The sequence below is a fragment of the Rattus rattus genome, chromosome 7 (genome assembly GCF_011064425.1).
Source record: "Rattus rattus isolate New Zealand chromosome 7, Rrattus_CSIRO_v1, whole genome shotgun sequence".
Taxonomy (NCBI): Eukaryota; Metazoa; Chordata; class Mammalia; order Rodentia; family Muridae; genus Rattus; species Rattus rattus.
Genome location: NC_046160.1, coordinates 101,964,787 through 101,981,409, shown reverse-complemented (window position 1 = coordinate 101,981,409; position 16,623 = coordinate 101,964,787). Strand labels below are relative to the sequence as shown.

Here is a 16,623-nt window from a genome sequence, read left to right as displayed (position 1 = left end):
GGTTTTGGTTTGGGGATGTTGGTTTTTGGTTGTTGCTTTATTTTATTTTGTTTGGAGCTTGGGTGCTTTGTCATTCATGTCGTTGTTTGTTTGTTTGCTGTTTGTTTGTTTGTTTGAGACATGATCTGGTTGGTATAAGCCAGCTAGGCTCACATTTGCTAAGATAGCCTGGAACTTCTAATTCTACCTTCTCCTCCTTTACCTCCTGCTTCCATGATTGCAGATACGCAACACCATGTTCCATCTATCCAAACTATGAGTCAAAGCGAGAGATTCCTGCCTATTAGACAAGCACCCTATCAACTGAACTGTGTCTCCTGGCTAAATGGGTTCTACCTTCTGTGTTCCCATCACCCCACTCCAAACAACCCTACAGTTCTCAAAGACTTCTTATAACAAGATCAAGCCACTAGAATTGACGTTAGACAGCTCTACTAATCTTCAAGGCAGGACCTCAAGAGAGCCAAGCTCTCCAGTCCCCTAACCTTCTCTGCTGTGTTGTTTTTAAAGTCACTAACACCTCACATGCCCTACTCCTGAGCATATTTCAAATATATCCCCCAGTGCTATTATCCCAAAGAATTTTTCCCAAGGTCCCTTGCAAACATTCCTTGTGTTCTTGCACTTGTCTCCCAAGAGCTGTACTACATTGCCAGCCTGCTGGAGTTAGTTTGGCTTTCTGTCCTCTAGGTCATGATAACTCCCTTGTTATTAATAAGTGACTTCTTATTAATTATATTTATTAGACAGTCATTGTGCATGGTAGATTGTGCCATGGAGCAACCTAGCATTTTTCAAGGAGGAGAGTTGCACTAGAAAAGTCTAATCACAGGACACAGGAACAGTAGGGAGTCATGGGGATAGTACAGCAGGCCTTCCAAAACTCTAAAAAGGCAGGACCTGATCAGGACAACCATGTCTGGCAAGGAAGGAAGGAGATCAGGTGAATGAAAGATTTATCTATGTGCAGGCACCATCCCAGGAGGGGATCTGAACATTCAGGCTGTGAGGAGGTCAGCTCCCAGTGACTGTTTCTAACTCCAAGAATCCTGCTTATCCCATGGAACAAAAGAGTCTCCAGGGCTTGCAGCCAGTACAAGCCTTCCAGTCATCTCCCTGAATTCATCAGCCTTTTGCCAGCTAAGAAGGACCATCAGCAAAGGACTATGGACTCCAGCCTGGGAGAGATCCAGGTAGGAATCTGGATGTCTAATCTGTAGCAACATCCTTCTCCTCCCGCACCCGAAGGTGAGCAACTTGTATAGGTTAATGGTGGTGGAAAACATAACCAAAAAGAAACTTTAGAAGGAAAAAAATATTGAGGCAGAAACCATTCTGACACTCAAATCATTTTCAAAGCAATTCTAAAATGTCCTGCTTAGGGATCAAACCTTAACATGGTCCAGGAATATTCAAAGTGCTTCACGGTCTTGAATGAGTGGCAGATACTTACCCAATCATACTGATTGTTCATTTCAAACAATCCTCATGTCCACCCATCGATTATGCGAGTTCCCATCTGTCTTAAACTTCATTCCTCCCTATGGAGCAAAGAAGAGGATAGGACAGCATAGCCACTCTTGAGCTGAGTACTAAGAAGTCAGTGCCTATGCCTCAGAATAAACACCCAAGCATAGTGGCAAACAAGATGCGTGCCAATGCCAGCCAGACTCTGAAGGATGGAATTGAGCTCTGCCCACAAACGAGCTACACATCCTTCTACGAAAGGAAGGTAATGACCATAATCTAATATCTATAAAGTGCTCAGCTGATGTCATAATGGAAAGGCTGCCATAAGTACTTGTAAAATGCAACCAACTTTCCCATAGTCACAACCCCCAGAAGCCCTTTCCTAATGCTTCCTTACCTTACTAGTGGTGAGAGTGACCTACTACTTCAGGAATATCTCAGGATCATAGACAAGAAAAGTGTGACCTCTGCTGTCATTCTTGACAACCCTGTTCTAAAGTTCAACCAGAAACAATACTGATGACTTTGGTTCTTTGTGTAGGTGGCACTTCTCCCTCTCTCTCCCATGCTGGGTAGGACCCAAACCATCCCCTCCCATGTACACAACACCACATCCAACAGAGGTTCAGGCAGGAAAGTCAAGGGTCTTTTCAGAGCCCATGCACACCCTAACTGCATTCCCATGCTTCTGGCCCACACACTAAAACTATTTTTAAATAATATACTTTGCTTGGTTGTGGGTTTTTTCTTTAAAAAAAATCCTCCTCAGGATTCAAGCTCAAGATGGAATGATTGCCAAATGCTAACAGCTTTTTGAACAGGACGTAGTTAAAAATATGTCTGAAATGGTTTTAACTCAAACTCAAAAAATAGCTTAACTAGCTAGGGAGCCATATCGTAGGCAGTGGGGGGTGGGGAGTGAAAAAGAAAGAGGGATTCCCTTTAGAGGGGACTACAACGAACGTCACACAGGAGTGATGCCGGGTTTGATTCCCCACATGAATAATATGCTTTGAAAGCATAGATGGACTCTCCAGGGAAAAGAGTGAACAACATCAGAAAGTTCATTGCCTTCAGATGCTCCTGATGGACCACAGAGTGTGGCTACTTTATCCCATAATGCTCAAGGTGGTCACTGCAACAGCACAGTGACCTAGTGTATGCTTGTAGTACAAGATATCAGCTCCCACCCCAGGGTATCAGCGAACCAGAATCTACATGCCAGCAACATGACCACAAGGATTCAAATTCAAACTCACGGGGTTGGAGAGATGGTTCGTGGTAAGAGCAAAGGCTGTTCTTACAGAGGACCCGTGTTCAATTCCTGACACTCCCATCGGGTGGCGTACAACTATCAATAACTCTTCTGGCCTCCAAAGGGTACTTGCATTCATAATTGCATATACACAGACATAAAACTAATAAAAATAAAAATAAATCATTTTAAAAAAATCAAACTTAAAGTCCGCCACAACAGCTCTACCCTGGGTTGGACTGAAACTACTTCTCCCCATTTGCTATATGAGACTACTGAGGCACAAGGGAGAAACGGTAGCTGAATCATATCTAATGGTATGGCCCATAGTCTCACTTCATTTCAGGATTTGGACAAAAATAAGGCTCTATCACCTCTAGGCAAGTATAATAGAGAATTTGTAATTTTTTTTCACTAGGAGACTGTGGTTGTTAAATTTTAGTATCAATTTGACACAAACTAAAACCACCTAGGAAGAGATGATTCTTGATTGAGGAATCTCACAGATTTCTATGGCCCATGGGCATGTCTGTTAGGGATTGTCTTTGATGGATAATTAGTATGAGAGACCCTTCCCGTAGCTGGCAGAAACATCCCTAGATAGATGAGTCCTGATTATGTAAGAAAGCTAGTTGAGAGAGCCAGGGAGAGAGGCAACAAGCAACATTCCTCCATGGTTCTGCCTCCACTTCTCATCTAGACTTCCTGCCCTGACTCCCTCAAGGATGACTGTGACCTGAAAATGTAACCTGAAATAAATTCCTTTCTACCAAAGTTGCTTTTGGTCATGACGTTTATAGCAACGACAAAACTCATGACCTAAAACTGTTGATCATAGCAGTGTTCCTCAAAGTCTGTTTACCAGACCAGACTCCTATGGATCTGTTTGTCTATACATTTAGGAAATTTATCATATCCATTTTAATATTAAAATCAATGTATAATATTTTCCTAGTTGACTTTCTATTGCTAGGATAAAACGCTAACCAAAAGTAACTTATGGAAGAAAAAGTTTGCTTCGTCTTACAACTCCTGATCACAGTCGGTCACTGAGGGAAATCAGGACTGGAATACAAGGAAGGAACCTGGAGGTAGAATGTGACCATGAAACAATGCCATTCTCCATGGCTTGCTCAACTTGACTTTATATATTTATATATATATGTGTGTGTGTGTGTGTGTGTGTGTGTGTGTGTGTGTGTGTGTGTGTGTGTGTTTATGTGTGGTGTATGTGTATATATGGTGCATGTGTATATGTATATATTTACATACATATGTGATGTACATACATACATACATACACACACATAATCCAGGACTAGATGCAGAGGCATGGCCCCACCCACAATGGTCTGTGCTCTCCCACACTAACTCTCAATTGAGAAGCTGGGCCAGACTTGCCTACCAACCAGTATGATGGAGGCACTTCCTCAGTTGAAGTTTCTCTTCTCGAATGACTAAAACTTGTAAGAACCTTAAAAAAAAGAGTAAGCTGCACAAATATGTTTCTAAAGAGTCCTACAAGAGAGCGGCCTGTTTAACATTTCTTTATCAATGTGTTATAAACTTATCTTACTCCAGCTCATCCCTCACTAGATATCTATTTGCACTAAGAAAAGCCCATGAGGTTTTTGTTTGTGTAAGAAACATAAACATGGGTTTGACTTGTTGTTGTCACTTAATCATATGGTCAAGGAGTCTACAGGAAAGCATCGTTCTTAAAGGATGGAGATGGGATCTTTTTTATAACAACTCTAAAATATTTTCAAACTCTGATTTATCAGTCCCTGGAGCATGAAACTCACTCCCTTATAAAACTAACCAAGTCATCGGAATAGCTTCAGTATTAGAAAAACTTTACATGAAGTCCAAATCATCCTTCCCACAATGCTTCAGGAAGCACTAAATTCTACCTAAAATTCAGCACTGTGCAAAGGAAATGAGTCACTGCTCTTCATGTTCACAGATGTCTCTTGTACCAGTAGACTTAAAAGCCTACCTCTCTCCTATAACCTATAGCTTCAAGTATGTCTCAGAACTACAGAGTCCTATAACTTAAAGATAACTTTTGAAGATTGCTTAATGTACCCTTCTGTGCATTTATATGTGCATACTTATTCATGGGTGTGAACATGTATGTGGGTGGGGGTAAACCTGCCTGAAGAGTCCAGAGATCAATCACTGATGTCATTCTCAGAACCTATCTATTTTGCTTGGATACGTGTTCACCTGTTTGCCTGGAGTTTACCAAGTAAATTATTCTGGTAGGTCGGTGAGCCCATATCCACTTCTGTGGGCTAGGTCTTCACCTCCTCAGACTATACCTTCCACGGTTCAGTTGATCAACATTCCCCTGAACTCTTACATTCTTCCAAGTCAAAGACCTGGCTTTTTCACATGGGTTCAGAGGCTAAAACTTAGATTCTTACACTGGCATGGTAATCATTTTACCAACTGACCTATCTGCTCATCCATCTATTCCTCTTATATTTCACTTAATTTTATTATTTGTTGGGAGGGGATGAGACCGGGCCTCAGTCAGGCTGATTTGGAACACATCATTCTCTTGGCCTAACCTTACAAGGTTAGAGGTATGATCCATTATGAAAAGTTTCATTCATTTAAAAAATGCATGTCTTGTAGGATAAGACAAGCAAGAAAGGTATCATCTGCAAGTCTGGTCTTGAATATAGCATGGTTTGGGTGCTCTCCTTGATTACATCCCCAGGAATTCCTGGATCTTTGAGGTTCATGTCTAACGCCTCAGGTTCCTTCATAGAAACCCACAGAGATTCCCATAGCCTTCTTTCTTGTAGCCTTGTCAGATGCCACACTGGGAGCTAGATGAGTCAGAGAACTCACCCAGCGTGGGGAGTTTTGTGTTCCAGCATCTCTCCGCCTGGAGTGGCCAAGCTGGGGCTGTTCTTCACCCCACGCTGCCTCCTCTCCATCACTGCCATCTGCACCTCCTTCCCCGGGATCACCATCTGCTTTCCTGATACCACTCAGCCGCCCCCAGCTCTTTGCTCTGCTTCCAAGCCCACTCCTTGATCCACTCTCCCTGCAACTTGAGCCTTTCTCTTTCCTTCCCACAATCTTCATTCATTCTATCTTCGCCTCCTCAGAACATAGCTTCCACGATTTGGGTGTTCAGCATTCCCCTGAACTTTCTTATTCTTTCAAGTCAAACCTTTACTCACCAAGAAATTCCTCAAGACTCTATTGTTGGAGTTATTTTGCCACCAAGTCATATAGGTTTGCTGAAGAAATCACTAAAAGTCATTACGACCAGCCTAGGCACTTGTATTCTATGCCCACTGTATATTCCTCTTCCAGGAAGTCCTTTCCCATGAGGCAGCAAATGGTAAAGCCTAGTAGTTGTTAGGCAACTTCAAAGTGATACCATGTCCTTGTAATATCTTTGCAAGCAAAACGTAACAACCACTCCTCCTTGCAAAAGGCTGTTCTTCAGGGAACTGGGAAGATGGCTCAGTGGTCAAATTCTTGCAGTGCACATATGAGGGCCAAAGTTCAGACACTCAGGACCCACATAAAAAATATGAGTATGGGGTTGGGGATTTAGCTCAGTGGTAGAGCGCTTGCCTAGGATCGCAAGGCCCTGGGTTCGGTCCCCAGCTCCGAAAAAAAGAACCAAAAAAAAAATATATGAGTATAGCAGCATGTATCTGTAATCCCTGTGCTGGTGGATCAGAGATAGGCAGACCCCTGAAGTTCACTGGCCAGCCAGTTGAATCAAATTAGTAAGGTCCCAGATTCAGTAAGAGACTTTGTCTCAAAATTTAAGGCGGAAACCAGACATGGTAGTATATATCTTTAATCTCAGCATTCAGAAGGTACCTGCCATATACATATATCTCAAACTTAAAAAGCTGATGATAATTTCTGCCTGACTAAAATCTATTCTGCCCCATGTACCTGACACTTGTTATCTCATTTAATATTAAGAAGAATTCTTGAAGCTGGAAAAGAAGTTTAGAGAAGGGATTCAATCTAAGGTTTTCTGGCTTCTGAACATGCTCACCTCCCTCTCCTCCCATATAATTAAAGGTGTGGACCAAAGGATTCTGGCCTGAGGTCCTTTAAGACCTGATCTTGTGCTATAGATATGAGCTTCATTACCTCGCTTCTTCCTTTCTCTCACTCATGGTCCACCTCTCCTCAGACCATGCCTTTTATGCTTTCATCCCCTTTAGAATTCATCCTTCTTTACATTCTCATTTTTAACTACCCACTGGATAAAGTAATGGTAATTCAGACTCTAGGAGACAGAAGTTGTACTCTAAAATCTCCCTCCCAGGCCAACCAGAGTCCTGTGTGAAGGCTGATGAAGAGGGACAGAGTGCTGTGATTAATGTCTGCACGCACTGATGGTGAAAATACATTTCAGATAGTGAAAATGTATTACTGATTAATTGTTGTTGTAAAAATATATAAATAATAAAAAGTATCGGTGTCTTTTACCCCGCTCAGTCCGCGCCGCGGTGTCCCAAGGTATCTGCTAGATATCTTGGCGGAAACACATCCCAGCCGCACTTTCTTACACACAAGCCCCCACATAAAAGAACACACAACACAATAATCTTAGATCCAATTGGTAAGATATAATTGCCCACTTAAACATACAAATCCCAGTACCATCCATCCCTTGAGAACATTAATAACAACTTGTAAATACACAGAGCAGAATCTTAACATCACCTGCCATGGCTTCTCCCCTCTCTCTGTCTCCTCTTCTCCCCCTCTCTCCTTTCTCCTAGTCTCCTCCTCTTCCTTCAAACTTCTCTCCCGCCCATCCTTCCTTTTCCTCCAATGACAGGCCTCCTTCTATCCTGTACCTGCCTCACCTGTGACATCATCCTACAATTAAGGAAACCTCAAAATACAAAAATCTGGCATGTAACTATGGGGGACAAGGGAATCAAACTCTTCCACCACCAAATATATCTGATGCACCTGCCTCCAAACTGGGAATTAACTGATGAATCCATAGCCTCTGGTAAATGAGGAAGTTGGCACTATTATGCCAAAAAAGAATGCAAGGAAAGTATCCAGAAGTTTATAAGATTGATTAAATATGCTAGATATGGGTGAGTTCTATATAACATGGGTATAGGAAAGGGGCAGGATGCTCTTCTAACTTTCTAGAGGAGTCAAGAATGACTGCCTCATTTTCTTCATCTCTAACTTCAACATGAGGTAGTGTAGAGAACAACTAGCCATGAGAAATGCAATATTCGAAGACACACATAGCAGGACTTTCTTGTTTAGGCTTTTAAGAACCAGTAGCCTTTACTAACTCGAAGTGATCTCCCATCCACAACTCTTTCCAAGGTCTTCTGTATTTGATCTTACAAATCTATCTGTTAACTCTCTCCTTCAGTATTAATTCGCCTTTTAAAAGCCTACAAAGATATAATTCAATTTACATTCACTTATTGATAATATCAATTACAGGGAAATTAGCAATGAACACAAGACAGAGTTCCCACTTATATATTTTACATTTATAGTTAATCATAGACACCAGACACCAACAGTACACATACACAAGAGACATTTTTAGATATTGATAGCTATTGTGAGCAAAACAAAACCATAGGATACTGTGGGGAAACAAACCACTTCACACTGTAGAGTCAAAATGGACTCACAGGAAATTCTTGCTCCAAGTCTTGCCTGACGACATGCATATCATACATGAATGTTTTTCAACAGAGTGGGACAAACAGCACTGATAAGATTCCAAATAAAATGTAAGTGAAATTTCAATAATGACATTAATAAGTGTCATTCTCAGAAGTCATTCTGTAAAATAAAGTGAGGTATTTACTCTAGGGGGACAGGAAAGTGGGAAAAACCAAATGCGTAATACATACTTTTGAGCCTCAGGACACATACAGACACTATTCAGCCTTTGGTGGTGTAGTGCTGAAGGGAGGAAACTATGGCAGCAGACCAGCTAGTATCAAATCCTGGCTTTACCATCTACCCACTATGAGACCTTTGACACATTGGAAACTCTTGTCTTATTTGCAAATCTTTTAAACGGCTACAGAGCCAGGGAGATGAGTCAGTGGGTAAAGATGTTTACCATCGAACCTGACAACCTGACTGTGATGGCCAGGACCCACAGGGTTGTGAGAACTATCTCCTAAAAGATTCTGGATTCCACATGCATCTACCTATGGACCTACACACAGGCATGCACACACACACACACACACACACACACACACACACACGCACACACAATGAATATATAAATTGATTAGTGTAATTTTAGAAAGTTTTTAATAGTTACAATAATAGTTGCTCTCTCTCCAAAGGTTGTGATAATTAAATAATTTAACTTATGTAAAGCGCTTAGAATAAATCACAGACTCTAGTAAGTGTTGTGTAAGTATTACCATATTCATCCCCAGCTGCAACCCTTCATGAACATTCATGCACATATCAACATCAGGCATCCTCCCAGACCATTCCTCAAGGTAATCAGTGCGAAGACCCCTGTGCAAATTGGATGAGGCAGATCCCAGCAGGAAGCTGATTTCAGACCTAAGCTTGAAGAGGTTTCAGAAAACAGCCAGAGGTGGAGATGCCGTGCATGTAGAATTGTAGAAAACTATGATTCCTTTAGAACCTCATCAGGCTCCACATAAGCATCAGTACTGAACCACACCCAGTCTACAGAAGTGATAAAAGGAGGCCCCACATCCTCAAGACACTTTCTCTGATATCTTCTTGGTTAGAACCACTGTCTGAAGACCGGTGCTCTCGATAACAAGATTACAACATTTGTCAAGAAACACAGAACTCTGGGTTCACAGCTCAGTTGATCCTTGTGAGTCTTAATTGTGCACAAGCCTAGCGTTCAATTTTACATATTTACAGTCTGTGGGATAAGGGAACTCTTTGTAACACTTTGTTTGTGCTTCCAATAAATAATAGTACATTCACTGGAACTGATCCAAGCACTTACTTTCATTCTTTCATCATCAAAAATAAAACTGTAATAATAATAATAATAATAATAATAAAATAATAATAATAATAAATACTTCTAAAAAAATCAGTTGGCATTTTATAATAAAGCAACGTTTGAAATCTTCATTAATTTTAGGTTGGTATCCATCCTATAAGTTTAAGGATTCTGGTTTCATCTAAATCCTAATTTCATATCGTCCCATTCATTGTGCAAAAACAAAGAAATATTTAGAACTGAGGAGACAATTTCCCTTCAAATTTCCTAAAGATGGATATTGCCTTCAGAACCACGGAGAGCTCCCGATAGCCGCCATCTCTGCGCTGCCTGTTTTACCAGGACCACGGAGAGTTCCCACGCGGCTCCGCGGGCTGTTGAAGATCGAGCAGTCTTCACAGTGTCACCCAGACTGCACACCGATGACCCCTAGTGAAACCCCATGGCCGCTGCAGTTCAAACCCTGATACTCAATAAAAAATTGTAAGACTGGAGAGAATGGGCCTGGAGACAGCTGACTGATCATTGCAGCTACTTTTGTGCCAACTTGGCATTTTTATTTCCCTTCCATCCCTCCCCCACCAGAAGTTAAAAGTCCAAGTGAATTCAAAAAGCTGCAATCTAAACTGTGATCCGATCAAGCTGGTCACACCAGACAAAACTGATCTTATCTGAATGGTGACTTTATCCATTTTGGAGAACAGAGTTCATTACAATAATAAGAAACGGCAGAAACGCGAGGAAGAGCAGCCACAGCAGATCTGGGAAAGAAGTCACTTTACTATCATTTTGGAGGATTAATTCTAAGCTTCCCTCCAACAAACATCATTTTTCACTCTAGTGGGAGGTCCAGGGTCTGTCATTATTCTAGTTAACTTGCAGAATGCGTCCTCCTCCTCTTGACAAGCTCAATGATATTCGTTTAATTATCACTCGGCCTTCTGCCTAGTGCACTAAGGAAGTCCACACACTAGCAGCCATGTAGTGAGACACGGATGCCTAGGAGTGACTGAGAGTGTAACTGCAGAAACCAGGAAAGGAAAAAGGAACCATTGCGTAAGTAAATGGGGCTGAGGAGCAGCAGAGATGGGGAGGGCAGGTTACAAGGGATCTGATCAGAGAAATGGAAAAAGAAGAGTTCTTTAGGGAGGGAGACAAAATAATAACAATGATATCTGAAAAGTCATGTGGATTCGTTTTGTTAACTCTTTATCTAGAACAAACTTATAATATGTATAATTCTGTGTATGAATATATAGAGTTTAAATGAACCCCCCCAATTTGGGCTGACAATGCTTACTCCAAGAGAAAAACCTGACAAAGGGCCAAGACCACTTAACAAAAGTCTCAACACCAGACATGTGAAGCCTTCTTTGGAGTTGTTGGTAGAGCTGTCCAAGAGACTCCCAAAACATTTCTGCTATTCCCTTTGCCATTCCCCCAGAACAGGAAGGAACTTAAGGTCCTATCAAATAAGATGCACTTCAGGGCCAGGGTTGAGAGATCCCTGAGCTGGAACTGACCTGAATGGAAGTAGGGAATGGAAGGAAAAAGTTATGTAATTACTTTACAATCTCAAAAAATATAAGAAAATAGAATGAGCCTACAAACACACCCAGTCACAAACTGTAGGGTTCTGTGGCTCTATATGGAAAAGGAAAATGCATGGAGACAATTACATATGTTTCAGATAATTTATTATTTTCAACTTAGCCCCCTCTAGGTTCTTTGCCTACCAGCCAACATGAGTTGGAGGATTATATAATTACTTGGAGTCTCCTCCATGGAGAAACTAAGTATTCCAGGACACATCTCTCCGGCAATCTCCGCAGTGGTAGCCACACTGGATCAATTACCTTTTCTGAGTCATTACACACTTTCGTACCTCTATTCTTTGCTCATGCTGCCCCCTCACCCCTAAATTCCCTCTTCATTTTTCATTCTCCCCACCTTCTCACCCAGCTAATATCATATTCATGCCTCAAAGCCCAGATCAAAAGCTATCTCCTCCATGATGTCCTCTATAACTGCCTTCCACATTAAACAATCACTTCATTCCCTAGTCTTATCTTACATTAGATCTTTCTGCTGCCATGCCCCTATCCAGATTTAATCTCATCAAGAGTAAGCATCTCTCTCTTTTGAAGCACTGTAGACATACCATCACATTGTATAGTTTCTCACTCATCACAGAATGCTACAATACAGTTTTGAGTTGATGAATGACTGAACAAACTTTCACAACGAAAAAGAAAACTTACAATATTTTTCCATAGTCATCTTTTAGCTAAAATCTTGAATCACAAGTAACTTGCAAATTGTCTTTACAGATCCATTATGCCCATCGAAGAATGAAAGGGGAACAGTTAGCTAAGCCTCTCACATCACTGGCTAAAGCTAAGTCCACCATCTCCATGGATGGAAGAAAGCTTTCTCCTTCAATTTGGGGAAGTCTTAGTAACTCCTTTGCCCCACTACTATATGTCCAGGAGAAGCACGGTCTCTGGACTCCACCTTTGACCTCCTGTTGCTTGTTGCCATTTGTTACCATATATTCTTTTTTTCTCCCATACTCCCACCCCTACCATATATTCTTATGTGAACTCTACTTGTAGCATCTCCATAATTGTATCACCACTGCTTTAATAAGCCCTGTACACACTCTACTATGTCTTAGAGTCTCCAGTCATGAATCCTTCAAGCCATTATCCAGGGTAGCTGCACATAGGAATGTGGGTGTGAGCACTGTACATGAATACAGCTGTTTAGAGTCAGGGTCATCTCTTGGTGCCCTCACACAAAGGACAATGCACACTCCTATTAGGAACAGAGCACTCCCCAATTCCTGTGGAAGCAATTATGTGTGCTTAAGATAATGTATTATTTACTAAGATTGATGCCAAAGAAATGCCTCTTTCACAACTCTTCCGCAAGCAAGTGTCAGTTCCCAGCAAGTGCATCTTCCCCTTCCTTCAGTCTTGGCATTGAGTTTGACCGTGAAAACTAAGGGAAAGTAGATAGGCCTCAAGTGTAATCCAACTCATCACTGGGATCCTCTGGGATGAGCTAGCTCTGGGTCTACCTCCCACTTTCCTAGCTTCCTAATTCTATATTTTGTCTCCACGAACCCCTGTCCCACCTTTTTCAGTTCTCTTGGTTGAATTTGAGCAGATGATTATGACAGTTTGGCCCACTGGTGTCTATGTTATGCTTTTCATCTGTCTGATTCCTGACTTGAACTGCAAAAGCGAGTCCCTCTTCTTGCTGCCCAAATCAATGATAAGAAGATTGTGCAAAGCACTGGGAATGAGAACAACAGGAAAGTAACAGCATCCTCCCATGAATGCAGTGGTCTACTGTTCTGCATGGCCTTAGAGTCTCCTGTAATGACTAGCTTCCACTTCCCCAAGATCACCTCTCATTGCTTCTCTGAAAGGAATGAAGAAAATAGGAACATAAAACATGGGACTGCACCTTAGTTTCTCCATCTGTAAAGTGGAAACTCTATTTAACCAAAGTATATGACAATTAAACCAGATGACAGAGGGGCAATGTTAGGATGTTCTCAGACATGTGACAAAAACAGGGCAGGACTTGAGGACCACTACAGAGAGTGAGGACTTGAGGACCACTACAGTTAGTGAGGACTTGGGGCAGGTGGGGGCAGCAGAGGGCCACTAGGGGACTGGAAGGAGGGACAGCTTTTAGAATCCTTGGTTCTAAGAGCAGACGTGTGAAATAGTTGGATCATTTAAGGAGGACATATCATAGAGGGATAGGATGGAAATCAATCAGGTAAGCGTACAAGGTCTACTCAGACAAAGTGTGAGATTCCCAGGAGAATTGATACCACAGAGACAGCAGGGAGCCTGGGTGCCCAAAACCTTACAGCGATAGAGCTTGCCTCCTCTCTGGCTTTTTGGAGTCACCCCCCAGTTTTGCTAGTTTCAAACTAGGCAACACACATGAGCAAAATTATTTCATGGGGCAAGTCTTTAGTGTGCCATAATTTGTATGCTTAGTCCAATTATAAAAGTTTGACTTAACTAGGTTGATAATAGCCTTATCTTAAAGCTCTTGCTTTGTCTTTTGTTTTATTTTTAAATCATCCTAGCAACTTCTTTGTCTCATGTTCTCCAGCTACAAAATGTAGATCTCAGGTGAGCATCCCATAGGTCCTGAGAAAGGTGTAAAGACAACATCTGAAAGTGTCCCAAATATACAGCCAAAATGGAAAACCACTGGATCCCTCTTGACACCCAGAAAGGATTCTGTATCTGAGGAGTCCATGAATTGGACTGAGTCATCGCTCAGCAGGCCTATGGAACACTCTGTCTTCGATGCAAAAAAATGCAAGCAAGATGAGGTTAGGGGCATGGGACATGCATACAAAGGATCATGTGGCCTTTAAAGGCAGTGACAATGTCATCTTCTCTGGATTCACAGTGCTTCTCAGAGTCCTTGATACATAGCAGTGTGCCAGGAGTGAGTGAATGAATGAATGAATGAATGATACTAACTCCTTGTGGACTTCTGTCAATAGGTCATACACAGTCTCCTAAAGGATGCATCTCACATGCAGATTATGTTTTTTATTGGATGAACAGAAGGGTACTAGTCTTTAATTTTCACCCCAAACATTCTTACAACAGTTGCTTTGAACTCTCTAAGCATTTTTCAATGAAGTCGGGGAGGGGTGCCTGTCTATCCTATTCTGCATCCAGGAAGGTCTTTGGGAGGGTGAGTTTCCAAAAAAATAGCACCCTACAGACATTGCATCCTTGTCTCCAGAAATTCTGATGGATGACTCAGCTCTTCATGAGACCCTGGTGCATCCCTAGACTTCTGTCCTCAGCCTAACTGTCCTGGCCCCTTACCTCTGCATCTCCCGCTAGACCCCTCCCCAGTGCAGCCCCAGTAGCACTAACCCACTTCTACCTTCTGCCATGTGGCGTGGGTCTCTGGCTGAATTGGAAAGAATGGGGAAAAAAACCCAGACAGCCATTTGGAATCTTAATGAGACCAAGTCCATTTCATTATGTTGTCATTTCATATTTCACCACTTTGACAGTGATGGCACAGGAGGCCTCCAAGGGGCTTTCTGCTTCACACACAGGGTGCGGAGTGGTGGGAACTGGAGAGAAGGAGTGCTTGACAGACAGGAGAAGTCCGTGCCCCCACCATCGGTGTCCCTGCCCATGCCAAAGCCAAAGGAGGAGAGGAGGGGACTTTCCTTGGAGACTGAAAAAGAGATCCAAAGGCAGGAGGCCAGTGAAGGACCTTTGACCAGGTTAAACGGGAACTCAGATCGAAACTGGGCAGGAAAGGAGAAGCCTCCCCCTCCCCAGCAAGCTCCCTTGCATGTTCTCAAATACAAACAGAGCTGGCCTCGGGGCATCGTAGAAATTGCTATTATAAATTCAGATGGTGCACCAGGGGGTGCCTCATTTTCTATTATTGTGGCTGGTCTCGTGAGCCACTCCAGCAATAGGATCTCGAAAGTGCAAGTGCTACCCCCGGGGGCACCGTTAGAAACACATTATTTTAAAGCACCGCAATAAAGCATGAGCCCCAACAACTTCATTGAAATAAAGATTAATACAAAGCATGTGTTCCTTGGCCGCCTCCCACCCACACCCCACAGCTCTTACCTTTCTCCTCACACAAACATCTGGGGTTCACCTTCCTAGCCCAACTGCCTTGTCCAAGGCTTGACAGGGTATGGGACACTAAGTGTGAGTGACCACCAGAAGTAAAGGCCAACAGTAAAGAGAGGAAGTGAAGATCCAAAGGGAACATGCCTGAGAATCAGGGATGCTGTCCTCCTACCCAAGCTCAGATGCTAATCAGACACTTTAATGCAGCACGAGCATGTGCTTAATCGCTCGGATCAAGTTTTCCACTTCTGTTATATTTTCTATAAAAGAAAATGCAACACCTTTCCAGTCCTTCCATTCTGCAAGATACAAGTTGGGCTGAAACAAAGTAAGGCAGGTTGTTTAAAATGTGCAAAGGAAATGGGCCCTCCCTGTGTAACGTGTGCCTCTTTCTCCAGAGTGTGTCCCAAGTGAAAATGCTCCAACTTTCCTCCCAAGGTGTGGGTCTTCTCTAGCTCATACCAAGGATGCAAGGGAGGGACTCACTGCTCAGAGCAGCTAAGGATTTCAGAGAGCTCACATGATGGGATTCTTTTTCCTGCTTTTCCCAGGTGGGCCTGGAAGAGCAGGTGGCACAACAGAACCCACCAGTGACAAAGGAAACCTAATGACATTCTGCTTACAAGGGCTTGAAGGAGGAGGATGCTAGCCCTGATGAGACGAATGAGTAATCTCACTAAAACTCACCACACACACACACCCCACAGACACGCACCAGGGAGCTCTCTCCTGTTCTCAATGTTCATGGAGCAGGGGCTGCTAAGAGAGGTTCTTATATGGGTATATGGGACCCAGTATGCACATCGTGGTCAAGGCTAGACCACTCAGGCACTGTCCTCTAATCCAGCCTCTTTCAGCAAGACCCAGGTCCCGAATAAAAATATTCAGAGTGATCCTCATTTGCGCAAAGCCGATCGCTCCTCGAGAGCTGTGAACAATGAATCAGCAGATAGAAAAATAAAATAAAGTATTTGCTGCAGGACCAGGCTTTTGTCCACCCAAATTCAGAGAGGAGGGGTTTGGGATCCTCCCTCCAGGAAATCTCACCCTGCATGCAACTCAGGAGCTGGGAGCAAGGGAATCCCTAAGGGAACCAGGGGGATGCTAGTGCGAGTGTGGCAGCATGCTGGCCTGGAGTGCTCTAAAGATCAGCCTGCAGTTAGTACTGTGACTATCATGCCAAGAGAAACGGGGACTAATTAAAAGTGGAAGGCAGCTGCCCCAGTGGGTTTTGTATCATT

At 42.7% G+C, this 16,623-nt stretch overlaps 1 protein-coding gene across 1 annotated transcript in view; it reads left to right on the top strand.

The window, feature by feature from the left end:
* Window positions 1–1,648: 1,648 nt before the first annotated feature.
* The window catches only part of LOC116906170 (WW domain-binding protein 11-like), a 106,825-nt gene continuing 91,850 nt past the window's right edge, over window positions 1,649–16,623 (top strand). Inside the window, exon 1 of the mRNA XM_032909147.1 lies at window positions 1,649–1,732. Within this exon, the coding sequence (XP_032765038.1) occupies window positions 1,649–1,732 (84 nt within the window). The remainder of the gene's footprint in view (window positions 1,733–16,623) is intronic.